The sequence below is a fragment of the Pistacia vera genome, unplaced genomic scaffold (assembly GCF_008641045.1).
Source record: "Pistacia vera cultivar Batoury unplaced genomic scaffold, PisVer_v2 Contig698, whole genome shotgun sequence".
NCBI classification, from domain to species: domain Eukaryota; kingdom Viridiplantae; phylum Streptophyta; class Magnoliopsida; order Sapindales; family Anacardiaceae; genus Pistacia; species Pistacia vera.
Genome location: NW_022196554.1, coordinates 71,414 through 85,935, shown reverse-complemented (window position 1 = coordinate 85,935; position 14,522 = coordinate 71,414). Strand labels below are relative to the sequence as shown.

The 14,522-nt window shown below is 36.1% G+C and overlaps 1 protein-coding gene across 1 annotated transcript; it reads right to left on the bottom strand.

Annotated features, from left to right (window-relative positions):
• Nucleotides 1–9,380: 9,380 nt before the first annotated feature.
• Nucleotides 9,381–14,062, bottom strand: LOC116113994 (calmodulin binding protein PICBP-like). The gene is made up of 3 exons (XM_031400143.1): nucleotides 13,751–14,062; nucleotides 9,754–13,669; nucleotides 9,381–9,414 (listed from the first exon to the last, which is right to left on the bottom strand). The coding sequence occupies exons 1-2, from the start codon at nucleotides 14,060–14,062 to the stop codon at nucleotides 9,770–9,772; spliced, it is 4,212 nt and encodes a 1,403-aa protein (XP_031256003.1). The 3' UTR covers nucleotides 9,381–9,414; nucleotides 9,754–9,769.
• Between the last annotated feature and the right edge of the window lie 460 nt (nucleotides 14,063–14,522).

Genomic DNA, 14,522 nt, shown 5'->3' with positions numbered 1-14,522 from the left:
TTATGCATTTCTCGACCCGTGAAAATTTTCGACCCGTGTTCGTTTTACCTGTTACCTGTTGTTACCCAACCCATACCCGCTCGACCTGCCTGTTTGCCAAGTCTAATATTTATTGTAATGAAGATTGAAACATCATTTTGGTTGGCAATTTAGCACTGTTTCACCTTACGCAAGAATGTGAGAAAAAAGAAGTTCATTTTTGGAAAAAAATAAATTAAAAAATTAAAAATAGAAATGATAGGAGAGAATTGTTTACTAGAGCTTACGTACAACTTATCAGCAAACTGCAGCATCAACCAACCTCTTGCTTGATGGTTGTGGGGTCCATTAACAGAGTATACTTCTCTAAAATATCCTAGTGTAGTGCAGTAAGATTAAAGGTGGAAAAATAACCCACCTAGCCCAACCCGTGGCAGGTTAAGCAAAATTGCAGGTCGGGCCTAACCTAGCTCGCCAACATCAACCAACCTCTTGCTTGATGGTTGTGGGGTCCATTAACATAGTATACTTCTCTAAAGTATCCTAATGTAATGCAGTAAGATTAAAGGTGGAAAAATAACCCGCCTCGCCCAACCCAGCCTGGCCTGTGGCGGGTTAAGCAAAATTGCGAGTGGACCCTAACCTGGCCCGCCAACAACCTGGCCTGCCAACAACCTGGCCTGCCTCTTTGGCCAAAAGACTCAGAATTTTTTTTGTTTTTATATTTTTTTTCTTCTGTGTAATTTTTTTTAGCTAACTTTTTAAATATCAATAATTCAATTAAATTAATTTTTTTTGTTAACATTTCAAATATTAATTCAATTTTAATACAATAAAATTGTAATATAAGAAAAATTAGATTTATTCATTTATCAAAAAATAAAATAAGAAATAAGAAATTACAACAATCATTGCCTCGTTAAAAACCTTACCAAGAAAAACTCAATTGGGATAAAAACTTGATAAGGAAAAAAGAATGTAATAATTGATAGTTAATTTATAAATTATAAAGTTACAATTTATAAGACAACTAATTTGAGGGTTGACTAGGACCTCCCTTATCTGTATCAACTAAATTACAAAATTGAAATGATTATATTAAAGTATCGTTGACAACCTCATATTGATCCTGATGGTGCGACCGTTCCCAATCTCGAAGACATGTGAGAACTTTAATCAATTTTGGTGAAAGTTTAGTCCTCATGTCATTTAAAATTCTTCCACTTGCACTAAATATTTGTTCGGATAAGACGATTGAGACAGGAACAGAGAAAAAATTCAGGGCAAGTCTTGATAATACCGAAAAAAATAAATTTTTTGGTTTTCCAATATTCTAAGACATCAAAGTTTGCTCTTTGTTGTGGATCTGCTGGTAGCACGTAGGGGGTTCCTAAATATTGGTGAAGCTTATTACTCTGTAGCTGCATGGATGACAGTATATTTGTTGTTGATGCTCCTAAAGAGGAGGCTTTGCTTCAGGTTTGGGTCCTCTTCGGTCTATTAAGTGCATTCCAAGAGTCGAAGTCTTCATTTGTGTCTTCTGACGCTATTTCCTCAGGTATTTCACCTCTTCACTGGTTCCCATACATGTTTTCTTGCAATATACCTTTGCAAGACACTGTCTTATCTCTCCCAGTTGATTGACATATGTTTTGTCTCGTAAATTTTCAGTTAATGTGTCTAAACCATTTTCTAACCTCACTAATTTAATTCTAGGATCAAATATAACAGCTAAACAAAAAAGAAAATGAAGGGGTTTCCAATATTTTTTAAATTTTAATTCCATTGTCTCTATTGGTCTCGCTAAAATTTTATTGTTTCTACTTTTTTTAAATAAATCTGAAATTTTTATAATTGTATGTATTACCAATGAATTAGTAGGATAATATACACTAGAAAGTTTTTAAAGTGGACTGATAAAAAAAAATTAAGAAAAGAATAGAATTTTTTAGCTATATGTCAATCACTTTCTACCAAATAATGAGGACCCCTATTATTTGCTACAAAATAACTAATTAAATTTGCATAAGGTAAACATGAATTAAGCATTAAATAATTACTATTCCATCTAACAGGCATGTCTAATGCAAATGTTCTAGGAGACATATTTGATTTTATACAAGTATCTTGAAATTCAACATTTCTTTTATTACTACTAGTAATCCAAGCTAAAAAATTCATAATTCTATCAATATTATTTCTAATTTTTTTCGTGCCACTTTTCACAATTAAATTAATAATGTGGCATGCACAACATTGGTGAAAAGACTTCAAATTGTCATAAAAAGAAAAATTTATTTAAAAAAAATCTATAGCTTTACTATTAGCACTTGCATTATCTAAAGTTAAATTTATCACTTTGTGAACAATATCATAATCTTCGAAAACTTCAACAATTTCATTATAAATTTGTTAACCACTATGATCCACATCCATTAATCTAAATCCCAATAAAAATTTATTTAATTTATATTCGTTATCAAAATAATGACTAGTCACACAAATATAATTTTGTTTAGCTCTACCATTCCAAATATCGGTGATTAGAGTCACACTAACGTGACAGCTATATATTTTATTTCCTAATTCTAATTTCATTTTCATAAACAATTTTATTAAACCATTTTTAATTACAGTTTTAGAATAACTTTTAAATCCTGGAAAAAATGAATTTTTAATAAATCTTTCAAAATATTTATCTTCAGCCATATTAATAGGTTGATCAGTTGCAGTAATATATAAAGCTAATTGTTCCCTATGTACATCAGAATTATAGCGCCAAGTAGTACCCATATTAGTTATTTGAGTTTGATTGGTTTCTCTATTTCCATTACTAGCATGCCTTTTTAAGTTACTTGTATCATTACTTGCATCAACTTTATAAATATTTCCACAATACTTGCATCTGCTTTCTTCCCTTGAACTCCATTTTCTGTCTCGTAAAACTTTTCGAAATGCATCCATAAGTCTGATGTGTGTCTATCGTTAGTTCGACTGCAGTTGATGAACTAGCTTCTGCTTGAGATGCAGTTGGACGAGGATGACGATTACGAGAACGACTTCTAGAATTATCGAAAGCTATAGCAGCATAGGGAGGGGGGGGGGGGGGGGGGGGGGGGGGGGGGGGGGGGGGGGGGGGGGGGGGGGGGGGGGGGGGGGGGGGGGGGGGGGGGGGGGGGGAATATTATGAGGTGTATCAGATTCTAAGAATGGGAAAGTGGAACTATTTGAATCTACTGCATTTACGTTAGTAAATTTAGGGGGACTAGAATAATTTTCTTTATCGTTGAAATTGATGGGATAGAAATATCTATGCATTCTAGTTAAAAAAAAAAAAAAAAATTGGATATAGAAGAAATAAAGAATTAAAGAAGGAGAATTGGAATTTGGAAATATGAATTGAAAATTGCAAAAACCAATAAAAATTAAAATGAAAGCAAATTGACAACAAAGAGATTGAGAGATTTCAATAGAGAAAATAAGAGAATATGGGATATGAGAGTTTAGACCCTATTTATAGGAAAAAAAAAAAAAAAAGGGGAAAAGAAAATGACCAAAAAGACCCCTCCAACTACTATAAAATGGTTATATTTCAAGGGTAAAATGGGTTTTTGTGAAAAATATATATATATATATATATATATAATCCGTTGGGTCACCGAGTTGGCCTATGAAGGCCTAGCCTAGCCGATGGGGTATACTCAGGTCGGGTTGAACCCGGGTTGAGACGGGCCGGGTTAGGGTTTACCCGTCTAACCCGACCAATTTGTTCCACCTCTAAGCCTAGTTAGTAAATACGGGTACGGCAAAAAAACGGTACGGGAATTTTACGGGTATAATACGGCAAACGGTGAAAAATACGTTTATAAAAATTCGGCCATAAAATTCGGATACAGGAAAAATACGATTCGGGTTTAATACGGTGCATTGTTAATAATACGTTTTGAAAAATACGGCAATATCAATCTTAGTTTTAACACTTTTGTGGAAAATAACAAAATTATGGAAAAAGTTAAGCATATAGTCCTCCTCTACTCATCCCTTGGTTTATTAGAAATTTTATAATTTCTTTGCCCTCTCGGCATGTTTAGGTGGAAGGAGAAATTTCAAAAACTGGAGAATTTTGATGTCCGAGTATGTTATGAAGATGATAATACTGCCTGTAAACATAAAAGTTTGGATTTTCTCTTTGAAATATGATCTTATAGTCCATTGTGAATATTTATGATGGCATTAGTTTCTTCAATGAGTTTCGTGTTTTTGTCACTCTTAACTGTTCTTATAAACTAGTTTACAGTGTGGAGATAACATTATTCTTCATATGAACTATTTAATTACAGTTTAAAAATAATCTCATGGACTCATGGTTATCCTTCATTTAATCATTCAACAAATGAACCCTGTTTTTATAGTCTGAACTCTGAAGACGATCCCAAGATAGTACAGTATTAAGCAACTAACCGTTTGAACTAGCAATTGGAGAATAACTTCATCTGATTGCGTTATCTATTATATTATAAGATGTAGGAAAGGAAACAGATGAATACTTGATCTTAAAACAAACTGGGACAAAACCATGTAATATAATATAATAGCTAAACCAAGAGAGTAGAATTCTGATAACAAGAGAAACTAAAACTAATTTCCAGTAATGTACAAAAGCAAGTATCTTTGTCTTCCAGGCGAGAGAGAACCTACTAATTACACAAAAAGGAGCCTCAAAAGCCAAACAAAATTCAAGGCTCTAGCTTCTCGGCCCACCAAAAAGCTAACCAAAAACTGTATACAACTAACAAGCCTATACCAGCACCAACCAACAAAAATCTACACGAAAAATTACAGCCCCATAAAAACTAAGAGCAAAGAGAGAGCCAAGGACAGCAGCGCTTTTTAAGCCAACCACACAGACCAACCAGCGGGGCAAAAGCAAAACTGCAGTCGCAAAAGCTGCTGAATTTTCTGGGGCATTTTCCAAAGAATTCGACGGGAATAATAAATCCAAATAAAGTTCATTCCCTTCCCACCTAAGATCCAGTAGAAGCCAAAAAAGCAAATAGACCAAATCACTCCAGCAACCCATTTAGCTATATCTTCACGCCCTCTAAAGAAGCCATTATCCATCACAATCCCCTCAAGCCATTCGTGCAACCAGACAACCAATCAAGCCCAGAGTCCTCACGACCAACCACAGTAACAAATACAAATATAACTCTCAGTCTCTCACAAACATTTCATCAAACATGTTTCAAACAAATCCATCAATCCACCAGCCCCTCCTACTACTAGTCTACTACTACTCACAAGTCACAACACAAGTCACACCAACACAAACACAAGCAATCAACCAATAACATTCAAAGAGAAGAGAACAAGTGTTAAGTGTGTACCTTGAAGTCCCAAACTTGAAGTTGAAGCCTGGAAGAAGAGAACAAGAGATGAAGAAAAGCTGAAAACGTGAAGAACTGCGGAAGGAAAGCTGAAGAAGAACTGAGGAAGAAGAGGTGCTGCAAAACTGAAGAAGAACGAGATTTGTTTTAATTTTTAGTAAAAACCCACTAAAACGACGTCGTTTTGGGGGTGTGAGATTTTTTTTTTTTTTTTCAATAATTCGCGAATTATACCGAAAGCCTTATTATATGTGAATTATGCGACAGATTTTATAAAATATGTATACGTATATTTTATACGCGAATTATACGACTGTTTGTACAATTCGCGTATAATACGCGTTTTTACTAGTAGGCCTCTAAGTAGGATTGCTTTGGTTGTGCCTCTTTAGGTGATCAACTCCTCCTAAAACTAAAAGAAGGCAAAACCAGACTAAGCATCGTATGCCTGTTAATTATGTTTACAAGGGTAATTACTTTTTGATGTCTTTGTTTGTTTCAATTAATGTGAGTTCTACAACATTGTAATCTTTTACTCTCAAGAAATTAGACTAGCTTCAGTGGCAATCTTGTGTTGTTCAAGGAATAAAGCACTGTTTATGTAATCTTTTATTCACTGCACTTAATCTAAATATCAACTTTCTTTCCACTTTGTCTTGTGCCAGAAAGTAGACATGCATATATTTCCCTGCTGCTGGAAAAAATTGTAACATCAGAATCATTTAGAAAATACAGTGTACCCCGTATTTTTTTTTTATAGAATTTTATTTTGTGATTTTGGGGGGTAAAGTGTTATATTTTGAAAGTTTTAAGAGAGTAAAGCCAATAACCAAAATAATTGAGGACAAAAAAAATTTGCCACATATTTTGATGAACAGTGATCAATCAAAGAGAAGAAAAAGGGAGAAGAAGGGAACAGCGGGGAGAAGAAGAAAGGGAGCAGAAAAAGAAGAGAAGAGAGAAAAGATAGGGAAGAGAGAAAGAAAAGAGAGACAATGGAGAAAAGAAAAGAGAGAAAGAAGAAAGAAAGGAAGAAGGGAGTGAACGTAGAGAGAGAGGAGTAGAGAACGATGAAGGTGGCTGGAACGCCGGCGAACAAAAGTACTCCGGTGATCGGAAAGAGTGGAGGAAGATCAAGCATATGGGAGGTGAGTAAAGTTTAAAATTTCCCTCTTTGATGAGTTTTAGTTCAGTTGAATTGTGTTGTTTACAATTGAGTACAATGGCATGAGGGTGAATTAAAATAGGGAGATTGATTTCAATAATTTTATATGGGTAGAACATACATGTTGTTCCTAAACAAAAATGGTTAAAGATATGATTTTTTTATGTAAGAGTTTATTGTGCAAAATCTGTCCATCTGGGATTCCGAAAATTGTTTACATGTTTTGGGTTTTTAATTGAAGCTGAATTTTGGATATCTTGTTGTAGGCTTCTTAAGGAGTGTTTAGAAATTTATTTCACTCAAAAACTCGGAGGATTGAATTTTATATGGATTTTTGACGTTGCCTTGTCAATTCTGAAATTTTCGTTTTCTGTAGAGCATGTATTTTTGGAAAATGATTTGATGATCTATTCTTATCCAAATTGAGTGATTTTAAATTCTGGTGAATCCTATATGTGTCTAGTTTAATTATGGAGAGTTTCGTGAGGTTTAGATTAAGGGTTGAATTGTTATGAATTTTACTAGTTAGTAACCTCAATTCTGGAAACAGCCGGCAGATTTGAATGAGTTGAAAGAAAATTGTGTTTTAAATAGTTATTAATTCTAGAATGACTTGAGAAAATTATGGTAACAACTTATGCAACTCTAGAAGGCCCCAATAAAATTATGGCTTAAAATGATAAATAGATTTTCTATGAAAAATCTGAGTGACCAATGTTCGGTTATAAGACAGTTTTGTTAAAGAAGAAGCTAGGTTAATCTTTTGGTGTGTAAAGTATCCAATGAATTTAATAATGAGGTGTTACCTTAGGGGGATTTATATATGGAGGATTTATTAGATTTTGTATATAGGGAGGCAAGTGGGGGCATTGTTAGAGGATTTCAATCTTGTTTTTAGCTTAAGGGTCAAGCTCCAAAATGATGAGTGGAAAATCCAAACCCTAACTTTCATTTTGAAATAATTGTTTGTTATAAATTTCAAATGAGTTGTTTTGGTTTACTATTTGCCATAATTTAGTGATTTACTTCATAAAAATATGATTCATTGCTAATGTTATTGGTTTACATGAGAAGTTGAGTTTTTTTTTTTTTTGGAAAATTGTTGTTGATAATTGGGCTAAAGTGTTATTATGAAATCATTTTGAAAACTTGCATTTTAGTCTTATACTGCACATGAGAATTTAATGTTATGTTATATGTTTTCTTGATGAATAAAGGCATGAGATTTATGTAAAATGGTGAGTTAAAGGTATGCATATTGATGATAGTAGTTTTCAAACCACCATATATGGTACACATCCCTCTCATGATATTGATTTGATTCTACGCATTCGTATGATATGATTTTGCTAACCCAAGTCGATCGAAGGCCCGAGTGAGGCAGATATCGCTACACAGGATTTTGCCGGCCTATGTGGGTCAAAGGCCCGAGCGAGGCAGATATCGCTAGACAGGATTTTGCTGACCCAAGTGGGTCGAAGGCTCGAGAGAGGCAGATGTCGCTAGACATGATTTTGCCGGCCCAAGTAGGTCGAAGGCCCGAGTGAGGCAGATATCGCTAGATAGGATATGATTGTGCTGACCCGAGCGATATATGGTCTCGTTGGGTCGAAGGCTTGAGCGGTGACCGATTCCGCCTCGCAGGATGGATCTAGTGGTTCAACCCGCGCGATGTTAGATCTTGTCAGGTTGAACGGATTTACCCCTTAGGTGTTAATTGGATAAAAGTTTTCACATATGATTGAGAGATTGTTTGGATATGTATATGTATATCATGAATTTAAAATTGAAATTTATAAATGCAAATGCTATCTATCTATGAAATGTTTTAAGAAATGAGATTTTTTAGAGAACATGAGTATTGATTTGTTACTATAAAAGTTTTCAGAAAGAAGTTTTTGCAATGAGAGATTTCAGCATTGGTTATGAAAGATGATTTATATTATAAAATGTGTTTATGAAAATGAGATTTTATAAGCATTAATGTTTTATTGTATATTGAAATATTTCATTGCATACTAACCTATTCTCCACTCACTGAACATTATAGCTCACCCCTCGTTTTTAAATGTTTTTCTTTTCCACGCACACTAGGTCAAGAAGGGAGATCGTACAGAGGAGTGAATCTCACTCAAGGTTGATCCACACGACTTCATTTCATTATATGTGTCATAGTCGTGTTTTATTTTCCACTGCAAAGTTTATGTTACTTCATTATGTATTTATTTCATGTTTTGGATTGTAAAAGATACGGAAAAAAAATCTAATACTATACGTTTCATTTTGTAAAAATTCAGTTACATTTGTTTATTTACAAATGATGTTATAATTAATTGTGAAAAACAAAAATGAGTGCTTATAATTTTTTTCAGTTAGAAGAGTATTATGATATTTTAATTCATAAACATGTTTCATAGTTTTCCCGCATGGCACGTTTCGGTCATCCGAGTTTCATGGGTGTGCCTGAAGCCTATGGGATAGGGAAGGTCAGGACGGGTCGTGTCATACAAAATTTAAAATACTCCTGAAAATCATATAATCTATCAAGTACAAATATGTATAAAGAATTTAAAATGCACAAGAAACTCGTAGTCTATACACAATATATATTGTAAAGCATCATGAATTCTGCAACAAATACAAAATTAATGTAGTATTTTCCTATTTATTCTCCTAAAACACATTGGCTTAAGAATTGTAATTTACAAAATATCATAATCTTATAGTGTCTATAGAATTATGACTAGTACCTATCCCCTCCACTGCTCTCTCCAAAATGGCTTAATGGATAATAGCGTAGTATTTCCACGGAGGTTTCTCCTGATATTTTTCTTCAGAATATCACTACAAAGTGACTCAACAAACTGCTGCTTATTTCTATTCCTGCACACAACATCAGTGTAGATAAATTTAGCATGATTATAAAATATCACACCATAAAACAGACGATCTATGTTATTTATGGATGCTCTACTATATTTGAACATTGAGGGAGTCTCATGGAACTATAAATTTAGATCGGAAGCATTAAGTGATGGACTTTTCTATCAATGAAACTTTGAATCCTTCTGACGAGAGAGCCTCTACTGTCCAAGGGACTTTAGCTTATGTTGATGTAGCTTTATTGACTCCTTTTTCATAGGACACTACAACAGTTATGAGGCTTCTTGCCTTTAACTACAAACAAAGGGAAGTAACAACTGAGAAAGTCACTGTTCTTACCTAATGGATTCATAACTTAGGCAAGTACGAGTTTTGCATGAGGAGAGGCTGCCGCACTGTGCCGTTGATGATCTTTAACTTCTAAAGCAGGAGTGACTGTTTCAAACGCTTCTACAAGCAACTCCACTTTTCTTTTCCGAGCTGGAGTTAATTTAGCAACTACCTGTTGAAGGGCATAATCAAGCTTCCATTCCTCGGCATTTTTTCTGTCTTCTGTGTTTTGATGCCTTAGATGAACTTTTTCTGCTTCAGAGGCGGGGTCCAGGGGCAGATATCGTGGCTCTTGGGAGTTGAACTTCCTCACCTTTTCCAATGCCTTGATGAATTTCTGAAGAAGGATCAGTTTTTTCAGATTGCTCCAGCTCTTCTGCATTTGTGGCTTAGATTTATTTCCCAACTTTGGTATTGTTTCTGGTTCTTCTGGGGCATTGGTGTTATTAGAGTTGAGCCATGGTTCTCTTTGATCCACTGTCTTAAGATGGTCTGACTTTCTGTTCTTGGATTCTCTATAGGTATCTTCTGCAGTATCATTGGTAGTCAAGATGAAAAGTTCCCCATCTTCACCATGTTTCTTTTGGGCCTCCATTTCTGGATTCACATTGCCAGTAATTGATTGATCATCAGGTGAGTCATCTTGAATTTCTGGGAGCTGAATTTCATCGATTGCTTCTTCGATGAGCTTTATGGCTTCAATCTGATCAAGTTCAATCTTTCGGCTGCTTCTGTTTTTATTGTCAACTATTGTTTCCTGGTTCGATACAGATAAATCATCGCAAGAATCTGCATTTTTCGTTCCAAGCAATACGTTGGCTTCACCCCCTTGTTCCTTGTTGCCAACATCCTCAAGAAGTGATTGTGTTCCACCTTCAGTGTTACTTGATACCATGTGCTTATATATTAAGTACCAGAGCCTCCTGTATTTCTGTTTCTCCATCTTGGCTTCTTCTGATATATTAGTGGTGTTATTTGACTCTGGTTCTTCTAGTTCAGAAGACTCTTGGAGGACTTCATATTTCTGATCAGCTTCTTCTCCGCCGGCTGTTGCTGGTGCCTCCAACAGTTCACAAAATGAAGCTGAAGTGGTCACACTGTTAACTGCAGTTGTTTCTGCATAATTTTCTGGGCTTGAGCTTTTGGGTGGACATGCTTGTTCATCAGCTGCCTTATCAGTCTCCAACTTTTCATTGTTGAATTTAATATCTAGCTCATTGACTTGCAAATCATAGATCTCTGTGAGGATTTTTCCATTTACTAATTCCTCATGAGAGGTGCCCATGGTGTCATCTAGCTTTGAGGACGCCTTATCTGAAAATGTCGAATTTTCAAGCTTTGTTGGAGAGGAGTCAATGAAATCAGGCTGGTACTCTGTGAACATGGAATTATTATCCATTTTATCAGGGTTGCAAGCAATTGTTCTCTCTTCCTCCAAATTTGCTTGGGCAGCTTCAGAAGCCAATGTACGCATTACTGTATTACTATCACCACATGGTAAACTTCTTTCTTTCAGCTCAGAACATGTCCCTGGAATGAGCTGTTTTGCACAATCACTGACTTGGTCTGGGGTCTCTTTGAAACTCATACTCATTTCAGCATATGGTGCTTTAGAAAGCAATTTATTATTTTGCTCACTGGTGGCTTGAGCTGGAGTTGCATGAGCAGAAGCTCTTGCATTGGACCTCATATGGGTTCTAGTTTCTGGAAGCGGAGACACTGTTTCAAAAGCTTGTACAAGCAGAGCTACTTTTCTTTTTTGGGCTGGAGCTAGTTTAGAAATTACCTGTCTAAGTGCAAAATCAAGCATCCATTCTTCAGCAACTTTTCTCTCTTCCGTTGTTTGATGTCTCAGATTAACTTTTTCTGTTTCCGAATCAGGCTCCACTGGTAGACATTGTGGTTTCGGAGGATTGAAGTTCCTTACCTTTTCCAGTGCCTTGACAAATCTCTTAAGGATAATTACTTTTTTCAGATTGCTCCAGTTCTTGGAAATTTGCTGGCTAGACTTGTCCCCCGGCTGTGATGCTGCTTTCCTTTCTTCAGTATTAACAACTGTTAGCTGTGTTTCTTCTGGATCCTGCACGACACTCTCATTAGTGCCATCAAAGGAACATGAGATGTTATCCTCTCCATCTTCAACTTGCTTCCTCTCCAAGAAATCTTGTTCTGAAGTTGTTTCACTGGTTATTGATTGATCATCAGATGACTGGTCTGGAATTTCTGACAGGATTTTATCAAACGCTTCTTGTACCAGCTTAATGGCATCACTCTGCCAGAGCTCAGACTTCTGGTTGCCTGCATCACCATCTCTCATTTCCATGTCTTGATCTGTTCCAGAAGGACTCTGGTGAGAAACGGGATCATTATTATGAGACAATGTGTGGTCTTCTTCATCTTGTTCTTCTTTATCCTTGCCATCGAGAGGTAGCTGGGTCTCAACTTCTGTAGCAATACCTGATACCATATGCTGATAAATCATACCCCAAAATCCTGTAAAGTTTTGCTTTTTTATCTGGGTTTTGTGGCATCCATCAGTTGTAAAATTTGGTAAAGGGTCACCAGATTGTGAAAACCCTTCATGGAAACGATTATCTGGTTCGAAATCTTCATCGATTTCCCTGGTTGTAGTGCTGACATCAACAACTTTTTTTGATCCAGAGTAACCTTTGAACATTTCCAAGTTCAAACTTGCAACTGTTTCTCCATTGACTTCCTGGTTAACTGCTGCGTCCACTGGACCTCCCTCATTGCTGGTGCTCACAATATCATCAAGCTTCAAGGACAGATTATCACTTTGAATGGAATCCTTGACCTCCCGTAAACAGGAATCTATGGTTTCACGATGATCAAGTGTGTGAATGAGCTTATTATCTCCTCTGTGAATGTCTGATGCAACAATTTTCTCCTCCGTTCTCTTACTATCACTGGCTTCAGGAATCCGTTTAACAGGTTCTATTGCTTTGTTACAGTATTCATCCTCATTTGTTTCCTGAAATGTCGATAATGAACCAGCCTGAATGCTTGGTTTGTCCTCTAGAGAGTTACTGGTCATGTGTTGTTCCAATCTTGATTGGAGACATGATGTTTTACCAAACAATATGTCAGTGAGATTTTCAGAAACATCTATATGTTTATCTTCTATAAAATGAGCGCCTTCTCCTTTCAACTCGACCCTGAATGCCTCGTCAGTAACTGAGGAGTTTTCCCTTCTGTCTTTGGCGGCTTGTTGCTGTACAGATACTCCATTAGAGACCAGTTGACTTGTCTTAGTTCCTTTCCTCCTGTTACTAGAATGTTTTGCCTTTGGAACAGGGTGACTATCTGGTTTCATGCTCTTCTGTGCCTTCAACAAACGCCTGCGCATTGATACAAAGCGCTTCAGTGGAGGTAAATTGCCATGTCGATGGCCATGAAGAGAACAATATGAATATGGACAAACTTTCACAGCTGAAATTCCTCCAGATTCATTTCCTCCTGTTTGTTGCTCAATACGGGGAGAAAACTTGGAGTCTTTGAGAGTAGAAGAACATGTAGCTCTGACAATGCTCGAGTCTGAAAGTTGTGAGCGTTTCTTGGAGGGTCTCTTCGGTTTCAGACTCACCGTTTTTGTTAAGATCCTCTGAGGTCTCAGAGTTGTTGTTCTTTTGAAAACTCTCGTTGAGGAATCTGATTTTGGCTTTCCGATTTTTGAATTTCTTCCATTCTGATCATCGCCAAAAAAACTAGATTCAGCATTTTCCTCCCTTACAGATGCTCTTGAGCTTCCAAAACTTGCAATCTTGATTGACCTTGTCTTGTTCAATTTTTTCTTCTGGTCAGTTCCTCCAGACGATTTTCTCATCCTGAATTTTGTACTAGACACTCTGGTTAGACTCTTCACCGGCTTGAAACTAGAGCGTCTTGATAACATTCTTGATGGTTTCTGCTAAATGGATGCAGTATACAGTTTCAGTTCACCAGAATTCTAATAAAGCAAACAGAAATTTAGCATGAGAGAACTTGCCTGAAAATGCCCATTCTTTGCATCGGAACAGCTCGTTGGTTTCTTGTAATTTGGTGATGCATCTGAGATGACAACTGGAGTTGACTGTTGTGAAGTTGGTGCATAAGCAGCTAACAAGCTTGGAGATTTCAATGGTCTCAAACATGATCTTAAACTTGGCAATCTGATTGATCTCAACTTCATTTTATCATTTGCCCCTTTTCCTCTGCTTTTGCTATTCTCATCCTCAGAAGATGCATCACTTATAGATAGCATCTCAGAATCTGCACAAACTTGAGAATCTGTTTCCACTCCAACCTTGTATGAATCCATTTTTAACTCTTGTTTTTTGTGTTTCAAAGTTTGAGATAGAGGAGAATTGTTTGTTCTGGAAAAGTTATTCTCGTTTCCTGAGAAGAAAGTTCATGCATAGAAAAATTCAAAGTAATTTGTATTTTATTGTAAGTTTGATTATGAAATTTGACGTGTCAGATTAGAATATGGTTGGTAAGATGCCTTGACCTGCATACTAAACAGAGAGAATTGACTTGTTCTTTTTGAATGAGACTCTCACTTTATTCTGGCATTTACCATTATTGAATTGATGGTGTGGACATGTCTGCATGTGATTGTGGCCTGTAAAGGACTAAAGCTTCATCATATAAATAAGATATCTTTGCATAAACACATCACATGGTTGGCGTGGACCATCAAGATAATTGCTCCATGCGTAATTGACGGTGATGGTACACCCTTTTTTTCTTTTAACAATGAGGGACCCCAAAGTCCAAAC